Below are 21,622 nucleotides of genomic sequence, written 5' to 3'. Positions count from 1 at the left end.
ACAAAGGCCAATAGAGTTAAGAATGCTCAGCTTAGCTCTGGTACTTAACTCTTCAAGATCACAACCCCCCCCCCCCCCCCAAGAAAAAAAAAAGTGTAGAATGTAGTACTGTCATAGTGCCATCTGCTGGAAAGATAAGATCTGTCATTAGGCACAGAAAAGGAGCCTGTTAAGTCTTAAGTCTGTCCCGGTGCTGCAACTTGGCTGTTTGGGTAATTCTGTCCAGTGGGTAGTTGGGATGGAGATAGTTTAAGATGAAAATAGATGGAGAAGACAACCATAGGATCAAGAGTGTAATGCAGATACAGAATGGGAACCCCACCCAGGTGTGAGTTTTCACTTTTCTTTCTAAAGGTGGTTAAATAAATAAAAGAAACACAATGGTGTTACTAATGTTTTATATCCCTAGAAACATCATGAGTTGGGCTCATGAGAAGTTGTCAGAGAGATACATAACAAAGACCACACACAAATGGGCAACAGCCACCGCAAGGCGGCGGCTTGCCTTTTGTACAAAGTTTATATATATATATATATATATATGTATATATATTTATGTACACAGACACAAGGGTATAAAATCCAGTGAGAAGGGCTCACACATGCCCAGGTAGGGGATGGGAGCAGCTTTAATTGCCAGGGTTGAGGCCACAGTAGAGGCACACAGGAAGTGGTAGAGAGTAGCAGCCTCCCTCCACCCTCCCACCCTGGGCCAAAGGGAGGAAATGGGAGGAAGGACAAGTATACATATGAAGATGGAAGATACTGGAAAGGTACACTCCACCTTTTACTAAATTTCTGAAAGCCCCTAAATGCCTGGCAGAATGGATCACTCCCATGCCTCCTAGCAAGATGCTGAGCCTACAGTAGGTCTCACCTCAAGCTGCTTCAAGCTAAGGTCTGAGGCTGGCTTCTCAATGCACATGTCCATGCTATCTCCCAGGGCCCCTGTAGCAGAAAGAGCACCTTCAAGGTTCACCCACAAACTCAGTCCTCTTGATTCAGAGGTCCTAAGGTTTTCCTTGACAGACTAAAGGGTAAAGGTACAGGAGAAGGAGAGAGGCCAGTTCCTTCAGTTAATGCCCTATGGCCTTCCCAATAGGGGAGGAATTGAGAAATCACTAAGGTGTTGGAAAGGGCAAGAAGGTAATCTCAGAGACGATACACATGGAGAAACAGGTATTCAATGCAGGTGTGGATTCTGTTCTCTTCAACTGGGGGCTTTGCTCAGCAGAGTCCATTTCCAGTGGGGCCATGGGCAGGAGCTCTTCTTGGTATCTTAAGGGTGGCCCCAATTTCCTCAGAGACAATGTCCATGCCCTCAGGATGGCTTGGTCCACAAAATGGAGAAATGGGGCCATGGAAGAGTAGATGTGAAGTGGCAGGATCCAGAGGCACAAGGAGGCAGTATGCTGTGCCACTGATTTACCTATGGAAAGAAGAAGTAAATGGGAATTCAAAGGAAAAAGAGTAATCAAAGACTAGAATGACCGAGGCCCTGAGACTCACATGGTCTGGGGGGTAAAGAGGCTGGACAGCTGGAAGCACTGGGAGGCAAGGTTCAGGGCTGGACTCAGAGCTAGAACAGAGAGAGGCTGAGTGAGTGAGCAAGCACAGCACACTCCTTCTTTCCAGACCCCCAAACCTTCCCTTCCTTTCCCATGTCCAAGACTACCAGTCAGAGCTGCTGGATTCAGGGCCCCCAAGGGAACTGCTCCATTCAGTTGCAAGGCAGCAGCATGGGCAGCAGCAGCAGCAGCAGCAGCGGCAGCAGCAGCAGTGGTTGGCAGTTGGATTCCAGAGCCTAAAAGGAAAAGGCGGGATTAAGCCCCAACCCTTGATCTAAAATTCAACCCCCTATTCTTCACCTTGTGGAGATATTTTACCTTCTGCCAGTTTTGCCATGAGCTGCAAACGTCCACCTGCTGATCCTGGATCCAGCTCCTGGTCCCCATCAGGAAAAGTGATGTCTGTGCCACCATCCAGTCGCTCAGTCACATGGCCAACCCTCATAGGTCGACCAGCAAGCTCAAAGCCATTCAACTGTTCCAGGGCCCGGCGGGCACACTCAGAATCAGAGAACTATAAGAAACCCAGGCCATGTTAGCCACCTCCTTGCCAAAGACATGCTCTCAAAGCCCCAGTAACACTCCCTAGTCCTACTAGCCCAGGAAAATTGTATGCTCACTGAGGTACAAACTTTTCTTTCCCAGAAAATATGACCTATGCCCATCACCTCAAAATGGTTCTCTGAAAAGGACCTTTTCCAACGAACTCAATGGCAGTCACTTTTCAATCTTCCAGCTCCATTAAGAATCTAATAATGCAAAAGTTTATTATTGTAGGAAATCTAGCCTGACAAGTTATTTCACAAATGGGTATATCAAATGGAAGACAGGCTAAGAGCCAAGGCTCCTGAGCTTTTAATTCAGTTCTCTGTACTAGTAAGTTTTAGTTCTTTTTTTTTTTTGAGATGGAGTCCCACTCTGTCACTGAGGCTAGAGTGCAGTGGTACCATGTCAGTCCACTGCAACTTCTATCTCCTGGGTTCAAGCAATTCTCCTGCCTCAGCCTCCCGAGTAGCTGGAATTACAGGCTCCCATCATCACACCCAGCTAGTTTTTTTATTTTTGTGTTTTTAGTAGAGATGGGGTTTCACCATGTTGGCCAGGCTGGTCTTGAACTCCTGACCTCAGGCAATTTACCCACCTTGGCCTCCCAAACTGCTGGGATTACAAGCATGAGCCACCGTGCCCGGCCAAGTTTTAGTTCTTAGTCAAGTACTAGGAATCTGGAACTCCTAATTCCAGGCTTAGGAGGGAACACACCCTAGTGCTGACAGCAAGGCAGCAAGCACACCCCGACATACACACCAGAGCTGTTGACTAAGTGACCTGCTGACCAGAAGGCCTTTACTCTCTAGTCCCTTTTATCAGCAGCACCCAGCAACACCCTGGTACAAAGAGGATTCCCAGTCTACTGTTTGTGTAAGTGTCAAGGTTGTTGACCTAAAAGGCAACAACACAAGGGCAAAAATGCCCCACAGAAGCCTTTCCATATCTCAGTCACATAGAGAGCTAGAAAAGGTTACAAAAGTTACTTGCCACCACAGAATTGTCAACACCACAGCTAGCTTTGTTTAGCTAGCTAGCAGTATTACCTGCCTTAGGGCCTGGCATGTGGTACTGACAGTTCCTAGGCAGGTTTTACACATGGCTTGCCTTTACTGGGTATTTTTGAGGTGAGTAATTCCAATGATAGAATACAACCTATTGCCCTGTGCCCTGTGGGTAACTGTGGGGTGTATGCTGCCTGGTTTAAGCCCAGAAAATACAAGCTTCTATCAGACTTTGTGGCTGGCAGCCAGTTCTCAGCCTGGAGTCATATGGGGCTGGAAGAACCAGTTACAGGAATTGGCAACAATTTTGTTGGAACGTTAGGAAAAGGTGAAACTTGCCCATAATTAGGTGGCCTCACTATTCTCTCCATAGTGCTACGTTAATAACTGATCTTTCTCAGTGCAGAAATTGCTTCAAATGGGGTAGCACCAGAGGGAAGCATAATTATGAGAAACATCAGCTCTATAAAGCATGTCTTTAAAAGCCCATACCTAACTTCCCTCATACCCCCAACCTTTTAGCTGCAGCCTGGTTACTATTACCCAAAGAGCCAAGCTGCAGCACCAGGGAAGCTGGCTGAACTCCTGGACACCCCCATACCAGGGCCACTGACAGAATGTAGGAGCAAAGCCAAGATCTCAAGCAATGCACTCATCTCAAGGGGCAGAAGGCTAGTCCAAGCTTCGGGCACCAGGGTTTACGGGTCATTTAGACAGGTCCTAAAGGAGGAGGATGAAGCTAAGCTGCAAAATCAGACAAGTGGACAAACCCAAAGTAAAATAAAAAAATTAAAAGACTAGAGACTCACCGTGATGAAACCATAACCTTTAGAGTGGCCTGTATCTGAGTCCTTCATCAGGACAATATTATCAATCTGTAGTAGAATAGTGGAAATTATTAGTAAATTTTTGACTAGTCCCTATCTTCAATCTTTCCTACCCAGAATTTTTTTTTTTTTTTTTTTTTTTAAAGACAGAGTCTTACTCTGTTGCCCAGGCTGGAATGCAGTGGTGCAATCACTAATTTTTGTATTTTTAGCAGAGATGGGGTCTCACCACATTGGCCAGGCTGGTCTTGAACTCCTGGGCTCAAATGATCCACCAGCCTCAGCTTCCCAAAGTTCTGGGATTACAGGAGTGAGCCACGATGATCCGCCAATACTTCTAGCTTTCTACCCAACAAATTACATATCTTTTTATTATTTTTTTTTCGGCGATAGGGTCTCACTCTGCCGCCCAAAATGGAGGGCAGTGGCACAATCATGACTTACCATAGCCTTGATCTCCTAGGTTCAAGCAATCTTCCCGCCTTAGCCTCCCAAGTAGCTGGGACTACAGGCATAGGCCACCACACCCAGCTAATTTTTTATTTTTTGTAAAGACGAGGTTTTGCTAGGTTGCCCAGGCTGCTCTCAAATTCTCAGGCTCAAGTGATCCTCCTGCCTCAGCCTCCCAAAGTGTTGGGATTATAGACTGAGCAACAGTGCCTGGCCCAAATCTTCTTTTTTTTTTTTTTTTTGAGACGGAGTCTCGCTCTGCCGCCCAGGCTGGAGTGCAATGGCCGGATCTCAGCTCACTGCAAGCTCCGCCTCCCGGGTTCACGCCATTCTCCTGCCTCAGCCTCCCAAGTAGCTGGGACTACAGGCACCCGCCACCATGCCCGGCTAGTTTTTTGTATTTTTTAGTAGAGACGGGGTTTCACCATGTTAGCCAGGATGGTCTCGATCTCCTGACCTCGTGATCCACCCGTCTCGGCCTCCCAAAGTGCTGGGATTACAGGCTTGAGCCACCGCGCCCGGCCCCAAATCTTCTTTTAGAAAGAAACAGTAGGGTGCAGTGGCTCACTCCTGTAATCCTAGCACTTTGGAAAGCTGAGCTGGGCAGGCAACGTGGCAAAACCCCGTCTCCACAAAAAATACAAAAATTAGCAGGGTGTGGTGGTGCACGCCTACAGGAAGCTGAGGTGGGTGGGTCACTTGAGCCTGCGAGGTCGAGGCTGTAGTGAGCCTTGAAAAAAAAAAAAGGCCACCTTTTACCAAAATATTTCTACTGACTTTTTTTTTTTCCCCAAGACAAGATCTCTGTCACCCAGGCTGGAGTGCAGTGGCATGGTCTTAGTTCACTGCAGCCTCAACCTCCCTGGGCTCAGGTGATCCTCCCTCCTCAGCCTCCCAAGTAGCTGAGACTACAGGCACGTGCCAACATGCCCAGCTAATTTTTGTATTTCTTGTAGAGAGAGGGTTTTGCCATGTTGCCCAGGCTGCTCTCAAGCTCCTGGGTTCAAGCAATCCACCTGCCTTGGCCTTCCAAAGTGTTGTAATTACAGGTATGAGCCACTGCACCCCGTTTCTTAATTAGTAATCTTAATCTTACCTATTAATCTTCCCTAATCTGGCCTATTATTTGATTTCACTGTGTCTAACTTATTTGTCTACCAAGCACATGAATATAGATGGAGCCAAACTTTCAGAGCAGAGACTCATACGCCCGTTATGATGTATGCAGCAGGTTAATCATGGCCAGGCAGAACACAGAAGTACACTCAAACACTCACCCTCCCCTCCCCACTTCTCCCAATTCCCTTCAGAGGTTTCTCTCACTTCTACTCACTTTACCAAAGGGCTCAAAGATGCCCCGGAGCATGTCTTCAGTGATATTGAAGTGCAGGGAACCCACATAGAGGCGCATTGGTCCACCACTGCCCTTTTGCAGGTTGTTGGCCATGGCTGCCAGTCGGTTTTTCTCTGCCTGGGGAAGGAGGAAATGACGGGTCATGTCCCACACTCCCTCTCCCCTTAAAATCTTATGTCTGTTTCTCAGCCTGCTCACCTGTGAAGCCTGTACAATGATAGGCACTCCCAGCAACCGCTGCCCAGTCAGCCCAATGGCCAGTGGCACAGACTGGATTTCACAGAATTCCACATAGGCAATGCCCTTAGAACGACGTGAGTTCCGATCTGAGATGATACGTACATCGCGAACCTATCCAAGACACAAAAGAAATCCTGAATTGGGCATAAAGGGAGATAGAAGCTAAGCTACTCAGAAGAAAACTAAGGTGGGAGGGTTACCTTGCCTACAGCAGAGAAAAAGTCCTCCAGATCTCGAGGCCGAATGCGGGCAGCTAACTGCATACAGAAAACCGTGCGGGCATCACGCTCCTCAGGACTCAGATTATCAACTGGCTCCCTAAAGAGTGAAATGTATTGAGACCAGCCCTTTGAATACCTGGTCATTGTTCTCCAGCTAACCCTCAAGTACTACGCATTCCTGTTATTTGGCTCAAATAACCTTTTACTCATACCTCACAATCCCTAAAAAAGTGTTATCAACTCACCTGACTGGGCTCTTCTCTCTGAAATGAGGACTCTTACTGTGTCCATATCTATAACTGAAGAATAGAGAAAAACAAAAGGTGAAACCTTATTCTCATTGGTCCAATGCTGGGTCTTCCATGGTGAGAAAACCAGATTCCAGTATTTCATCTCATTTTATTTTTATTTTTTATTTATTTATTTTTGAGACGGAGTCTCGCTCTGTCGCCCAGGCTGGAGAGCAGTGGCGCCATCTTGGGTCACTGCAACCTCTGCCTCCCAGGCTCAAGCTATCCTCCCACCTCAGCCTCCTTGTGTAGCTAGGATTACAGACACACATGACCACATCTAGCTAATTTTTGCATTTTTCATAGAGGCAGGGTTTCGCCATGTTGCCCTGGCTGGTCTCGAACTCCTGGGGCCAAGTGATCTTCTGGCCTCAGCCTCCCAAAGTGCTGGGATTACAGGCATGAACCACCATGCCCAACAGTGAATTTTGAATACCGACCCTTTATGTGCCTAAGTATCCTGCCAATCGCAATGTGTTATAATAAGCACCCTCAAGCAGGGTTCATAGTGCATTTGTTGTTTTATCCATATTATTATACCAAGGTGAATCTTATTAGCAAAAAGTGATACCCAGCGGCAAGTGGAGGACTCCTGTAGCTCACACGATCCTCATGACGACGGTCCCGACTTCGCAACTCACTACTATGTCGACGATCCCAGCTACGGCTACGGTGACGACGCTGCCGATCTCGACTTCGGCTCCGACTGTTTCTCCGTCTATACCGATCCCGATCTCGACTACGACTACAGATGGAAACAACTACAGTCAGGCCCACACCATGTTTAGGCCAACAACCAAGTGCATATACAACAGTGGTCCCATACGATTATAATGGTGCTGAAAAGTTCCTATAACCTAGAGAAGTTACAGCCGCTGTCATGTCGTAACGTATTACTTATGTTTGCGGTGATGCTGGTGTAAACCAAACTACTATCTATTGCACTCCCAATTGTATAAAAGTACAGCACATCCGATTATGTACAAAGTGGATCTCATGAAAATAGAAAGTAGACTAGTGTTTACTAGAGGCCTGGAAGGATGGAGGGATAGGGGGTGTGGGTGGAATGAACAGAAGTAGATTTATGGGTACAAATATATCATTAATTAGAAAAAATAAGACCCAGGGCTGGGCGCGGTGGCTTATGCCTGTAATCCTAGAACTTTGAGAGGCCAAGGTGGGCAGATCACCTGAGGTCGAGAGTTCAAGACCAGCCTGACCGACATGGAGAAACCCCGTCTCTACTAAAAATACAAAATTAGGCCGGGTGTGGTGGCTCACGCCTGTAATCCCAGCACTATGGGAAAACGAGGCGGGTGGATCACTTGAGGTCAGGAGTTCCAGACCAGTCTGGCCAACATGGTGAAACCCCATCTCTACCAGAAATACAAAATTAGCCAGGCATGGTGGCACGTGACTGTAATCCCAGCTACTCGGGAGGCTGAAGCAGGAGAACTGCTTAAACCTGCGAGGTGGAGGTTGCAGTGAGCCGACATCGTGCCACTGCACTCCATCCTGGGCAACAGAGTAAGACTCTGTCTCTTAAAAAAAAAAAAAAAGGCCGGGCGTGGTGGCTCGAGCCTGTAATCCCAGCACTTTGGGAGGCCGAGGCGGGTGGATCACGAGGTCAGGAGATCAAGACTATCCTGGCTAACATGGTGAAACCCCGTCTCTACTAAAAATACAAAAAACTAGCCGCGCGTGGTGGCGGGCGCCTGTAGTCTCAGCTACTTGGGAGGCTGAGGCGGGAGAATGGCGTGAACCCGGGAGGCGGAGCTTGCAGTGAGCCGAGATCACGCCACTGCACTCCAGCCTGGGAGACACAGCGAGACTCCGTCTCAAAAAAAAAAAAAAAAAAAGACATTAAACATTAGCCAGGCATGGTGGCACATGCCTGTAATCCCAGCTACTCAGCAGGCTACGGCAGGAGAATCACTTAAAACTCGGGAGGCGGAGGCTACGGTGAGCCAAGATCACACCACTGCACTCCAGCCTGAGCAACAAGAGCAAAACTCCGTCTTAAAAAAAAAAAAGAAAAGAAAAAAGAAAAAACAAGACCCAGTGTTCAACAGATCAGTAGGGTTATTACTACAATGTACAACAATCTATTATACATTTCAAAATAGCTAGTAGAGAATAATTTGAACGTTTCCTAGCATAATGAAAAGATAAATATTTAAGTCAAGGATATCTCAAGTACACTCATTTCATCTTTACAAATTATATGTATTAAATTTCACACATATCAGAAACTACACACATCTATTATGCATTAAAAATTGTTTAAAAATAAAACAATTATGTACAGTATATACTTCATGATAAAAAATAAAGATGTTACTGATTCGTGTATTTACTACACTTATCATCATCATTCTAGAATATATTACTTCTACTTATAAAAAAATGTTAACTATAGAACAGAGGCAGGTCCTTCAGGAGGTGTTCCTAAAGAAAGCATTGTTATAGCAGAGTACAACTCTATGCGTATTAATGCCCTTGAAGACCTTCCAGTGGGACAAGATGCAGAGGTGAAACACCCTCTGCAGGCCTAGGTTCATGTGTCTTTGTGTCGTAGTTTTCAACAATAACAATAATGTTTAAAAAGTAAAAGACAAAAAAAATTTAAAAGTAGAAAAAAGCTTATAGAATAAGGACATAAAGAAAATTTGCCGAGTTGTACAATGTGTTTGTGTTTTAAGCTAAATGTTTTATTAATTTTTTTTTTTTTTTTTTGAGACAGGTCCTCAATCTGTTGCCCAGGCTAGAGTTTAGTGTTACAATCTCGGCTCACTGCAACCTCAAACTCCTGGGCTCAAGCAATCCTCCAGCCTTAGCCTGCCAAGTAGCTGGGAGTACAAATATGTACCACCACAGCTGGGTAATTTTTTAATTGTTTGTAGAGATAGGATTTTGCTATGTTGCCCAGGCTGGTTTGGAACTCCTGGCCTCAAGTGGTCCTCCCCGCCTTGGCTTCCAAAGTGCTAGGATTAAAGATATGAGCCACTGTGCCTGGCCCAGAATTACTGACCTGCGCTTTCTATCCCTGCTTTTACTATGGCTCCGACTCCTCTTCTTCCTGTGAAAGAGAGTACATTCTTTTTTTTTTTTTTTTTTAATTTTGAGAAAGAGTCTCGCTCTGTCGTGCAGTGGTGCAATCTCGGCTCACTGCAACCTCTGCCTTCCAGGTTCGAGCGATCCTCCTGCCTTAGCCTCCTGAGTAGCTGGGATTACAGGCATGTACCATCACGCCCAGCTAATTTTTTATATTTTTAGTAGAGACAAGGTTTCTCTGTGTTGGCCAGGCTCATCTTGAACTCCTGGCCTCAAGTGATCCACCGCCTCAGCCTCCCAAAGTGCTGGGATTACATGCGTAAGCACCACGCCAGGTCAGGAGTGTAAATTCTTAAAGAGAAGGTTTCGTTATTGCTGCCAAAGAAAAGGAATTACAGTAAGGCCAGAATGAAACAGAAAGCATGGAAAGGCCAAAGCCCCGAAGATGATCCAGCAGTAGTTCACAGCAACTGCACAATACCAACTTACAGCCCTGAAAGCTGTCAGGCATCTGAAGAGGCCATTTTCCCCCTAATGCCAAGCAAAACCTGGTGTTTCCAAATCAGGGGTCCTCTTGCATTTTTTGTTTGTTTGAGACAGAGTCTCACTCTGTTTCTCAGGCTGGAGTGCAATGGTGCAATCTCGGCTCTCTACAACCTCCGCCTCCTAGGTTCAAACAATTCTCCTACCTTAGCCTCCTGAGTAGCCGGGATTACAGGCGCCTGCCACCACGCCCAGCTAATTTTTGTATTTTTAGTAGAGACGGGGTTTCACCATGTCGGTCAATCTGGTCTCGAACTCCTGACCTCAGGTGATCCATCCACCTTGGCCTCCCAAAGTGCTGGGATTACAGGTGTGAGCCACCACGCCTGGCCCCTCTTGCTATTTTATTCAAATTAAGTATATTGATGCTAGGACTAATCCACAAATCTACACTGGAAAGTGAAGACTAGGTAAATAAATCAAGTCACCATTATTCTCATGCCCTAAGTGGAGCCATTACTAAAAGTCAGCACTCTTAACAGAAACGATCTCCCTATTCTGGTTATTTTTCCAATGGACAAAACTGTTTCCCTTCCCCAAGGTGCCAACCCATTTCTTCCTCCCACACTCACTTGCTTGTCTCCCCGATGGTGCTGCTTCCACTGGTCCCACTGTTGCCACTGTTGCTGGTGCTGCTGGTGGTATTGCTAGGATAATCCTTTTTAACTTCTTTCCTTTGTTGCTCATCCTGAGGCATTCACCAGGAAAATGTCACAAGGTATAAGGTGGCAGACACACAGATTCCAATGGGCAAAGGGAACAAAGGTGGACAAGGAAGAAATCAAAGCACTTGATTAGCCAGATTTTGAGCACCCTTATTTCCTAACAAAGGGAGTAAGAGAGGAATCAAGAAACTACCTAAAAGGAAGAGATCAGCATGACAGATTTTGATGTCAAACTTTGGTTACCCAACATCTGCTCCACTGACATTTCCCAGAGAGTTACAAATTGGTGCTAGGCTGGGCGCGGTGGCACCTATCTGTAATCCCAGCACTTTGGGAGGCCAAGGCAGGCGGATCACCTGAGGTCAGGAGTTCCAGACCAGCCTGACCAACATGGAGAAACCCCATCTCTATTAAAAATACAAAATTAGGCCAGGCGCAGTGGCTCACGCCTGTAATCCCAGCACTTTGGGAGGCTGAGGTGGGTGGATCACGAGGTCAGGAGATCAAGACCATCCTGGCTAACACAGTGAAACCCCACCTCTACTAGAAATACAAAAAATTAGCCGGGCGTGGTGGCGGCACCTGTAGTCCCAGCTACTCAGGAGGCTGAGGCAGGGAGAATGGCGAACCCGGAGGCAAGGAGCTTGCAGTGAGCCGAGATCGCTGCCACTCACTCCAGCCTGGTGACAGAGCAAGACTCCGCCTCAAAAAAAAAAAAAAAAAAAAAATACAAAATTAGTCAGGCGTGATGGCACATGCCTGTAATCCCAGCTACTTGGGAGGCTGAGGCAGGAGAATCGCTTGAACCCGGGAGGCCGAGGTTGTGGTAAGCTGAGAACGCGCCACTGCACTCCAGCCTGGGCAACGAGTGAACCTCACTCCAAAAAAAAAAAAAGGAAAGGAAAGAAAGAAAAAAAAAGAAAAGGAAAGAAAAAAAGAAAGGTGGGGGAGGGAGAAGGAGGGAGAGATGGCAGGAGAGGGCAGAGGGAGGGAAAAGCAAGCAAGCAAGCAAGAAAACTGGTGTTAAGTGGGCCAGGTGCAGTGGCTCACTCCTGTAATCCCAGCACTTTGGGAGGCCACGGCAGGCAGATCCCTTGAGCCCAGGAGTTCGAGACCAGCCCAGGCAACACAGCAAGACTGTCTCTATAACAAGTATATTAAAAAAGAAACTGGGACGGGCGCAGTGGCTCACACCTGTAATCCCAGCACTTTGGAAGGCCAAGGTGGGTGGATCATGAGGTCAGGAGATCGAGACCATTCTGGCCAACATGGTGAAACCCCAACTCTACTAAAAATACAAAAATTAGCGGGGCATGGTGGCTTTTGCCTATAATCCTAGCTACTTGGGAGGTTGAGGCATGAGAATCGCTTGAACCCAGAAGGTGGAGGTTGCAGTGAGCCAAGATCACACCACTGCACTCCAGCCTGGCGACAGAGCAAGACTCTGTCTCAAAAGAAAAAAAAAAAAAAAAAGAAATTGGTGCTAGGTCTGAGGTACAGTGACTTTCTACTGTGTCACTTCGAGTTTTGAGCAAAGCACAGATTACCAGCACCACATTATGTGCCCACCCCGGTTTCTGGTCCTCTCTAAAAGTATGGCTCTTAACCACAGTCTCCAGCAAAGCTTACTAAGACTATGCCTTATTGTACATAATAAATAAGCAGGGAAAGAGGATTTATAAAATGCTGAAAGTTGAAAGTTGCCGGGCGTGGAGGCTCAAGCCTGTAATCCCAGCACTTTGGGAGGCCGAGACGGGCGGATCACGAGGTCAGGAGATCGAGACCATCCTGGCTAATATGGTGAAACCTCGTCTCCACTAAAAAATACAAAAAACTAGCCGGGCGAGGTGGCGGGTGCCTGTAGTCTCAGCTACTCGGGAGGCTGAGCCAGGAGAATGGCGGGAACCCGGGAGGCGGAGCTTGCAGTGAGCTGAGATCTGGCCACTGCACTCCAGCCTGGGCGACAGAGCGAGACTCCGTCTCAAAAAAAAAAAAAAAGTAAGTTGAAAGTCATGATCGACAACTACTCTTTCTTATTAACCCAATTCCAGGAGTGAGATGGAAAATATTACCTCTTCTTTTTTATAGGGAGCTTCCAGCATGGCCTCAATCACTATATCAAAGTCATCAGATGCCATCCTGTCAGATCTGGGGAGAGGATATTAATATGTAAGAACCTGTTTTATATTTTTCCTCCCTTTCCAGCACCACACATTTCTTTCCCCCTCCAAGAAGAAGACTTCAGGATATACAGATTTCAGTTCTGTTTCTTGAACTGCAGAGAAACCTTACCAGCTGTCACTTACTCTTAGATTTATTTTTACATCCTATAGATCTGAACTAGTTCTGCTTTGTGGCTTGGAATAGTCAAAGATAGGCCAGGTGCGGTGGCTCACACCTGTAATCCCAGCACTTTGGGAGGCCAAGGCGGGCAAATCACCTGAGGTCAGGAGTTTGAGACCAGCCTGGCCAACATGGCGAAAACCTGTCTCTATCAAAAACATAAAAATTAGCTGGGTGTGGTGGCACAAGCCTATAATCCCAGCTACTCAGGAGGCTGACGCAGGAGAATCACTTGAACCCAAAAGGTGGAGGTTGCAGTGAGCCAAGATCGTGCCACTGTACTCCAGCCTGGGCAGCAGTGTATGACCGTGTCTCAAAAACAAAACAAACAAAAACACAAAAATAATACAAAAAAAAAAAAAAAGTCAAGGATATAGAAGGAAACAACACCTAGGAAGAAACAAAATACCGATCCTGTTCTATGAAGAGAAAATGATGGTAGTCAAAACTACTGTTCACTACAAAATGGACATTTGGTCTCCACTCTACTGTTCAAAATTCTGAATAAATACCTGGTTTAAACTTAAATAATAAAAATAGGCCTGGCTGCTACAGATGTGAGAAAAATATAAAAACAAAAAATAATAAAAAAATATAGGCACATTATTTCCAATAAAAAGGTAAAGAGGCAAGACTAAAACTTAGAAGCAAGTCAAAGCAACATCAAAATGCAGATTTGCCCTAAGGTCTTCCTCTCTGCATACCCTGAACACCAATAATTAGGGCCTTATCCCTAAGCATTTTCTATCTAATATGAACTATAGCTTAGGTAACTCAGAAATATGATTAAGACAGGCTCGACCAATCCCATTTTGAAACCTTTCTCTGGTAGGCAAGGTAAAATGCGCCTCCCCGAAGCTCTCACATCTAGAAACTGCCTTTCCCCAGGCTGTCTACCATCAGTTTGTCAAATAAGAAAAACAGAAAATACCAAAGAAAACCAATAGGATAAATTATTCAAATGTTATTGGTCTGGAATTATCAACCCACACATGGATGAATCTCAAAATAATTACACGGAGTGACAGAAACCAACCCCCTACAAGCCCCCCCCCAAAGTGCACAATGAACAATTCCATTTATATAAAATTCTAAAAAATGCAAACTAGGTCAGGCGCGGTGGCTCACACCTGTAATCCCAGCACTTTGGGAGACCGAGGCGGGCGGATCACGAGGTCAAGAGATCGAGACCATCCTGGCCAACATGGTGAAACCCCATCTCTACTAAAAATACAAAAATTAGCTGGGCATGGTGGCGTGCACCTGTAGACCCAGCTACTCAGGAGGCTGAGGCAGGAGTATCGCTTGAACCCGGGAGGCAGAGGTTGCAGTTAGCCGAGATCATGCCACTGCACTCCAGCCTGGAGACAAAGCGAGACTCAGTCTCCAAAATAAAAAGCAAACTAATCACTGTATCAACTATATCAAAAAAAGCAGAAAGCAGAACAAGGGTTGTCTAGGGATAGGAGTGAGGGGAAGGACTAGGAGAAAAGGATTTTAAAAGGGCACAAGAAAAACTTTGGGGCCAGGAGTTGCGGCTCACACCTGTAATCCCAGCTACTGTGGGAGGCCAAGACACGTGGATCATCTGAGTTCAGGAGTTCAAGACCAACCTGACCAATATGGTGAAACCTCATCTTTACTAAAAATACAAAAATTAAGGCTGGGTGCGGTCATGAGGAGTTTGAGAGCAGCCTGGCCAATATGGTTAAACCCCATCTCTACTAAAAATACAAAAAATTAGCCAGGCGTGGTGGCACGCACCTGTAGTCCCAGCTACTTGGGAGGCTGAAGCATAAGAACTGCTTGAACTCCGAAGGTGGAGGTTGCAATGAGTCAAGAATGCACCACTGCGCTCCAGCCTGGGTGACAGAACGAGATTCTATCTCAAAAAAAAAAAAAAAAAAAAAAAAACACAAAAATACAAAACTTAGCCAAGCGTGGTAGCACATGCCTGTAATCCCAGCTACCTGGGAGGCTAAGAAAGGAGAATTGCTTGAACCCAGGAAGCAGAAGTTGCAGCCGAGATCGCACCATTGCACTTCAGGCTGGGTGACAGACCATGACTCTGTCTCTAAAAAAAAAAAAAAAAAAAAAAAAAAAATTGCCAGGCATGGAGGCTCACACTTATAATCCCAGCACTCTGGGAGGCCAAGGCAGGCGTATCATGAGGTCAAGAGATCAACACCACCCTGGCCAACGTGGTAAAACCCTGTCTCTACTAAAAATACAAAAATTAGCTGGGTGTGGTGGCACGCACCTGTAGTCCCAGCTACTGGGGAGGCTGAGGCAGGGGAATCGCTTGAACCCAGGAGACGGAGGTTGCAGTGAGCCAAGATGGTGCCACTGCGCTCCAGCCTGGCGACAAAGCGAGACTCCATCTCAAAAAAAAAAAAAAAAAAAAAAAAAAAAAAACAACAAATTAGCCAGGTGTGGTGGCAAGCGCCTGTAATCCCAGCTACTCAGGAGGCTGAAGCATAAGAACTGCTTGAACCCAGAGAGCACAGGTTGCAGTGAGCCAAGATCATGCCATTGTACTCCAGCCTGGATGACAAGCGAGACTGTCTCAAAAAAACAAACAAACAAATCTTTGGGAGTGACGGTTTCATGGGTGTTTAACATATCAAAACGTATGAAAGTGTACACTTTAATGTATACTGTTTAATTGTGTGCCCATTAAATGTGCATCATGCTTTAAAAAAAAAAACCAAAACCTGAGGAATTTGTATGCAAGGAGACTATCATAATCAGACCTTTTCATAACTGTAAGAACTTTGTTGGCCAGGCATGGTGGCTCACCCTGTAATCCCAGTACTTTGGGAGGCCGAGGCGGGTGGATCACCTGAGGTCAGGAGTTCAATACCAGCCTGACCGATATGGTGAAACCCCATCCCTATTAAAGATACAAAAATTAGCCGGGCATGGTGGCAGGCACCTGTAGTCCCAGCTACTCAAGAGGCTAAAACAGGAGAATCGCTTGAACCTGGGAGGCGGAGGTTGCAGTGAGCTGAGATCACACCACTGCACTCCAGCCTGGGCTGACAGAGTAAAACTCCATCTCAAAGAAAAAAAAAAGAACTTCGTCCTTTTTAAAGCAGCTAATGCACTATGCAACACTGCTGCCCTGGCTGCCCTAAGAGTCCATATCCTATTTTGACAACTTAGTAAGTATAATCATTACAACTATGATTCTATGATTTACAGTACCTACAACTGCTAGACACTGTGTTAAGCATGTTATGGAGAGATAAGATACTTAAGAAAAAAATTACTTGGAGTCAAATTTAAGGCTTAATATGGAAATCAAACCCAAATCAAATCAGTATACATAAAAACCAGTGAACTCAATTTTTTTTTTTTTTTTGAGATGGAGTTTTGCTCTTCTTGCCCAGGCTGGAGTACAATGGCACAATCTCGGCTCACTGCAACCTCTGCCTCCCAGGTTCAAGCAACTCTCTTGCCTCAGCCTCCCGAGTAGCTGGGATTACAGGCATGTGCCACCATGTCCAGCTAATTTTGTATTTTTAGTAGAGACCAGGTTTCTCCGTGTTGGTCAGGCTGGTCTCGAACTCTCGACCTCAGATGATCCGACCACCTTGCCCTCCCAAATTGCTGGAATTACAGGCATGAGCCCCATGCTCGGCCTTTTTTTTTTTTTTTTTTTTTTTGGAGGGGGTCTCACTCTGTTGCCCAGGCTGGAGTGCAGTGGCATGATCTCAGCTCACTGCAACCTCTGCCTCCCAGGTTCAAGCGATTCTCCTGTCTCAGCCTCCCAAGTAGCTGGGATTACAGGTATGTGCCACCACGTCCGACTAATTTTGTATTTTTAGTAGAGTCCAGATTCTCCATGTTGGCCGGGCTGGTCTGGAACTCCAGAGCTCAGGTGATCCGCCCACCTTGTCCTCCCAAAGCGTCCGAATTACGGGCGGGCGTGAGTCAATGCGTCCGGGCTTTTTTTTTTTTTTTGAGAGGGAGTCTCACTCTGTTGCCCATACTGGAGTGCAATGGTACGATCTCGGCTCACGCCAACCTCTGCCTCCCAGGTTCAAGCGATTCTCCTGCCTCAGGCTCCTGAGTAGCTGGGATTACAGGTGCCCGCCACTATGCACCCACTAATTTTTGTATTTTTAGTAGAGACGGAGTTTCACCATGTTGGCCAGGCTGGTCTCAAACTCCAGACCTCAGGTGATCTGCCTGTCTCAGCCTCCCAGTGCTGGGATTACAGGCGTGAGCCACTGTGCCCAGCCTTCTACTTTTTGTAATAACACTTTATATTTATTTAGCAATCAAAGGTAACAAATGCTGCAGACAGGTAATATATGATTCATACCCAAATTTTTTAAGACTAAAGTTTTTTGAACTGCTAAAAGTCATACATAGCTCAAGGGCTGGGCAGAGGGGGTGGCTCACGCCTGCAATCTCTGCACTTTGGGAGGCTAAGGCTGGAGAATGGCTTGAGGCCAGGTCAAAATCAGCCTCGGCAACACAGTGAGGTCCCATTTTTACAAAAAATATAAAAATTAGCTCCGCACGGTGGTGCATGCCTGTAGTCCCAACTACTCGAGAGCCTGAAATGGAAGGATTGCCTGAACCCAGGAAGTTGAGGCTGCAGTGAACTGTGATCATGCCACTGCAATCCAACCTATGCAGCAGATTGAGATTCTGTCTCAATCTCCAAAACAGAAAAGGTCACACAGCTCAAATGGAGGAACTAATTTTTTTTTCTTGAGACAGGGTTTCACTCTGTTGCCCAAGCTGGAGTGTAGTGTTGCCATCTCAGCTCACCGTAACCTCTGCCTCTCTAGCTCAAGCAGTCCTCTAACCTCAGCCTCCCAAGTTGCTGGGACCACAGGTGGGCACTACCATACCAGGCTAACTTTTCATATTTTGGGGGGTTTTTTGGGTAGAGACATGGTCTATGTTGCCCAGGCTGGTCTCAAACTCCTGGACTCAAGAGATCCACCCACCTTAGCCTCCCAAAATGCTGGGATTACATCCGGCCAGAGGAGCTAATTCCTGATCACAAAGGTTTTCTGACTTCAAATCTAACGTTATATTATATCAGGTTACTTCTCATATGGTTTGTAATTAACTTTAAAGGAAAAAAAAAGGACACCATGGAGTATACCAAGGTATCTACTTTTAAATATATACTCACTGAACATGAATGTTCTTCTGATAGGTTTTTCAAAATAATCAGTCCCATTAGCTAAACCTCATTGTGAGTCTCCTATATCCGAGGCATGTACAGTGTATGCTTAAAAGTATTAGGCTAATATACACTACCTTGTTCACTATGGGAAAATGGTTCTAAAAAGAAAAGTTTTTTTTTTTTTTTGAAACAGAGTTTCACTCTTGTTGCCCAGGCTGAAGTGCAATGGCGCAATCTCGGCTCACTGCAACCTCTACCTCCCAGGTTCAAGCAATTCTCCTGTCCCAGCCTCCTGAGTAGCTGGGATTACAGGCATGCACCACCACACCCGGCTAATGTATTTTTAGTAGAGACGGGGTTTCTCCATGTTGGTCAGGCTGGTCTCGAACTCCTGACCTCAGGTGATCCACCTGCCTCGGCCTCCCAGAGTGCTGGGATTACAGGCATGAGCCACCGAGCCCGACTTAAAAAGAAAAGTTTTTGATACTCAAGCTGTTTCAGTCATTTTGGTTGCCAAGTCTACACAAATTTTCTGTTATAAACTATTTTTTACAATCTGCCTTTTCCCCTCCAAATGAAATGCTTGATTTCAAGAACTGCTCATTGTTGAGTGCTAATGCAGCGTAAGGAACAACTTAACACACACACTAAAACTTTCACTTAAGTTTACAAGCCTCTACAAATAAACCTCTATGTAAAAAGTTTTCACTCAGAAACAAATACATCTATTTAAGCAGACATATACAACACAATATTTTGAAACTTGCAATCTCACTGGGTTTAGTGTCTTTCTAGAAGTCCTAAAAGCAATAAGGTAGCAAACACTATGCATTTTCAGGCTGGCAGTTTTTTCCTTTTTTTTTTTTTGTATTTTTAGTAGAGATGGGGTTTCACCGTGTTAGCCAGGATGGTCTCGATCTCCTGACCTCGTGATCCGCCCGTCTCGGCCTCCCAAAGTGCTGGGATTACAGGCATGAGCCACCGCGCCCGGCCCAGGCTGGTAGTTTTCAAACTCTCTCTTCATGTCCCAACTTATGGGTCAAGGTCCACTCAATCTCATCCACATACAGAGTATCGTGTTTTCTTCCATCCTGCTCCAAAAACAGCATTAGAGACCCACAATCACATCAGTTCCTAGACCTCGTCACAGCACAAGCCAGCAGGTAGACCCCACTGCTAAAGGAGCAGAGAGAATCACTGTCAGACCAATTCGGGAAAAATTCACGAAAAGCTGGAGCCCCAAGGGTGACGGCAGCACCATCTCTTGGGTCTGATCACTGAGCTGAGCACAAACACCTACAAACTGAAGGCAGTTTAATAAATAAGAGGAACAATAAGACAAAAACTACTTGAAGGACTGCCCACCCCATGTTGTGTAGCTTTAAAAAATGGTCCTATAAGCCGGGCGCGGTGGCTCACGCCTGTAATTTCAGCACTTTGGAAGGCCGAGGCGGGCGGATCACCTGAGGTCAGGAGTTCGAGGTCAGCCTGGCTAACATGGCGAAACCCCATCTCTATTAAAAATACAAAAATTAGCCGGGCATTGTGGCGGGCGCCTGTAATCCCATCTACTCGGGAGGCTGAGGCAGGGGAATCGCTTGAACCCGGGAGACAGAGGCTGCAGTGAGCCGAGATCGCCCCATTCCACACTCCAGCCTGGGTGACAGAGCGAGACTCCGCCTCAAAAAAAAAAAAAAAAGCTCCTATGGGCAACCAACTGGCACAATCTCTGCGGGAGCCAGTGTCCCAGAGCTCAATCTTCATATGTGGCCTCATCATACGCCTACTGGAATGAGTGCTTGAAAAAGTTAAAAGGGAAAAGCCCATAACGCTCAACATAGTGAATATGAATCTTCGACAGACTAGAGATTGAGGAAGAAAGTTCAATTCCCTTCTCTCTCTCTGAATAGTGGTGCGAGTGGCTGAAACTGATGATGTGTGTCCTCTCAGGCCGCAGAGGGTCGATGCTCCCTCTCCAGTGTGGGCGACCCTAAGTGTCACCGCTGCAGGGACCCAGAAAAAAAAATCACAGAATTCTAGAAACCGCATATTTATCGGTGCAGGATACAGCCACGAGGGTGCCCACCTCTAAAGTCGTGCCAGTGTGCTACATTTAAGTAGCTAACACTTCCAGGTCAAAACAAAGGTTTTTTTTTAACGTTAAAAGTTCCCCTGAATCTCTTCGTGACGCTATTTTCTGCCCGTGACGTCAGGGGGAGGCGCCGTGCAGTAACGTCACGCATTGGTGACGTCTGGTGGGGACCAGGTTTTGGGGTTTCTCACCAGTTCCGGTTCCCCGCAGGGGGGTCCCGGTTCTCTCCGTTCCTTTTGGTATGTTGCGGGGAGTGAAGCTCGGATATTTCCTAGAGTCTAGGCAAGAAAAGCAGCAATGCAGGTACAGCTGCTCCTCTTCCCGCAAAATGGCGACAGCTCCGCCGTCTTCCAGAACCTTCCCCAATCTGCGCATGCGCTAAGACACCCCAGCGTTGGCAGTAACCTCGCTGGTTTCGCGGCAACCGTCCAAAGTACAGGTTCTCATTGGCTAACGTCCTAAGTATGGGTGGAGCAAACTCAACTGCGTCTTAGCAACCAACGAGTTCCCGTTGATTGGCTAACCTCAGAGACTCCAGAAAATGGAAGCGTCCTTTGGTAGCCGCCCATCATTCTCTCATTGGTTAAATGACTTGCGGAGGGCAGGGAAAACGGGACGGAGAACGGGAGTGAAGGAGCCACCGACCCCACTCCCGGTGCTCGAGTTGACTAGACCAGTGCGATGGGCGGAGCCAACGAGGCACAATTTACATCCTTGGCCGACCCTACTCGGATTTGCCGAAGGAGTCACGTCAGTCGTTACGGTTAAGCTTTGTAGAGAACAGAGGTGTTTGTTTCAAGTCCGGAGATGCTGAACTCCAAATCCCCGTTCTGAGCCGGCTACTTAAACAACCCTCCCTACCACCTCTCCTGACCTCGCTGCTTGGGACCTGGGAAAAGCAGATCTTGCCACAGACTTGTCTTGGTCCACACTCTGCCCTATCGTCATGGCCTGCTCCCACAGATCATAACTTCCGTTCAAATCAGTGCCCCCACATTTCCCACTGCAAGGGTAGATTTGAAAGTTTCTCAGGTGACTCCTTGGATGTAGCAGTACTGAGTCCTCTAACGGGAAAGAAGGAACTGATGTCCACCCTCACTTTCCAAGGGCCTCCAGGAGCCCCTAGACACTTCTGTGGTCTACTGTAGCTGCCAAAAATGTAGCTGGTTATAACATGGGGAGAGCCAGAGTCGGAGGCTGACTTCCAATTCTGACTTGGATACTAATATCACATCATTGCACCCATTTCAAATTCCCCCTCTGTAAAATGGAA

The 21,622-nt window shown here is 46.5% G+C and overlaps 1 protein-coding gene across 6 annotated transcripts; it reads right to left on the bottom strand.

The window, feature by feature from the left end:
• Positions 1-381: 381 nt before the first annotated feature.
• Positions 382-20,746, bottom strand: RBM23 (RNA binding motif protein 23). Of its 6 annotated transcripts, XM_031668254.1 has the most exons (14): positions 20,541-20,745; positions 12,835-12,910; positions 10,670-10,785; positions 9,532-9,579; positions 7,072-7,245; positions 6,456-6,509; positions 6,190-6,307; positions 5,948-6,100; positions 5,729-5,866; positions 3,928-3,993; positions 1,887-2,082; positions 1,676-1,804; positions 1,510-1,579; positions 382-1,429 (listed from the first exon to the last, which is right to left on the bottom strand). In XM_031668254.1, the coding sequence occupies exons 2-14, from the start codon at positions 12,898-12,900 to the stop codon at positions 1,426-1,428; spliced, it is 1,332 nt and encodes a 443-aa protein (XP_031524114.1). In that variant the 5' UTR covers positions 12,901-12,910; positions 20,541-20,745; the 3' UTR covers positions 382-1,425. The 6 variants fall into 6 exon arrangements, with proteins under 6 accessions (XP_031524114.1, XP_031524116.1, XP_031524112.1 ...); XM_031668256.1 differs by lacking the exon at positions 9,532-9,579 and having other exon boundaries at positions 20,541-20,743; XM_031668255.1 differs by lacking the exon at positions 382-1,429 and having other exon boundaries at positions 1,506-1,579; positions 20,541-20,746.
• Positions 20,747-21,622: the final 876 nt, after the last annotated feature.

This window comes from Papio anubis, chromosome 7 (assembly GCF_008728515.1).
Source record: "Papio anubis isolate 15944 chromosome 7, Panubis1.0, whole genome shotgun sequence".
NCBI lineage: Eukaryota > Metazoa > Chordata > Mammalia > Primates > Cercopithecidae > Papio > Papio anubis.
The sequence above is the reverse complement of the archived record's forward strand: the minus strand, read 5'-3'. Positions and strand labels throughout refer to the sequence as shown.

Coding starts and splice junctions, on each gene's coding strand:
- RBM23 (XM_031668252.1), bottom strand. CDS start 12,900: ATGGCATCTGATGACTTTGATATAGTGATTGAGGCCATGCTGGAAGCT. Junction 6,101..6,189: donor TTTTCTCTGCTGTAGGCAAG/GTAACCCTCCCA, acceptor TGTCTTGGATAG/GTTCGCGATGTACGTATCAT. Junction 2,083..3,927: donor AAGGTTATGGTTTCATCACG/GTGAGTCTCTAG, acceptor GGTTTCTTATAG/TTCTCTGATTCTGAGTGTGC.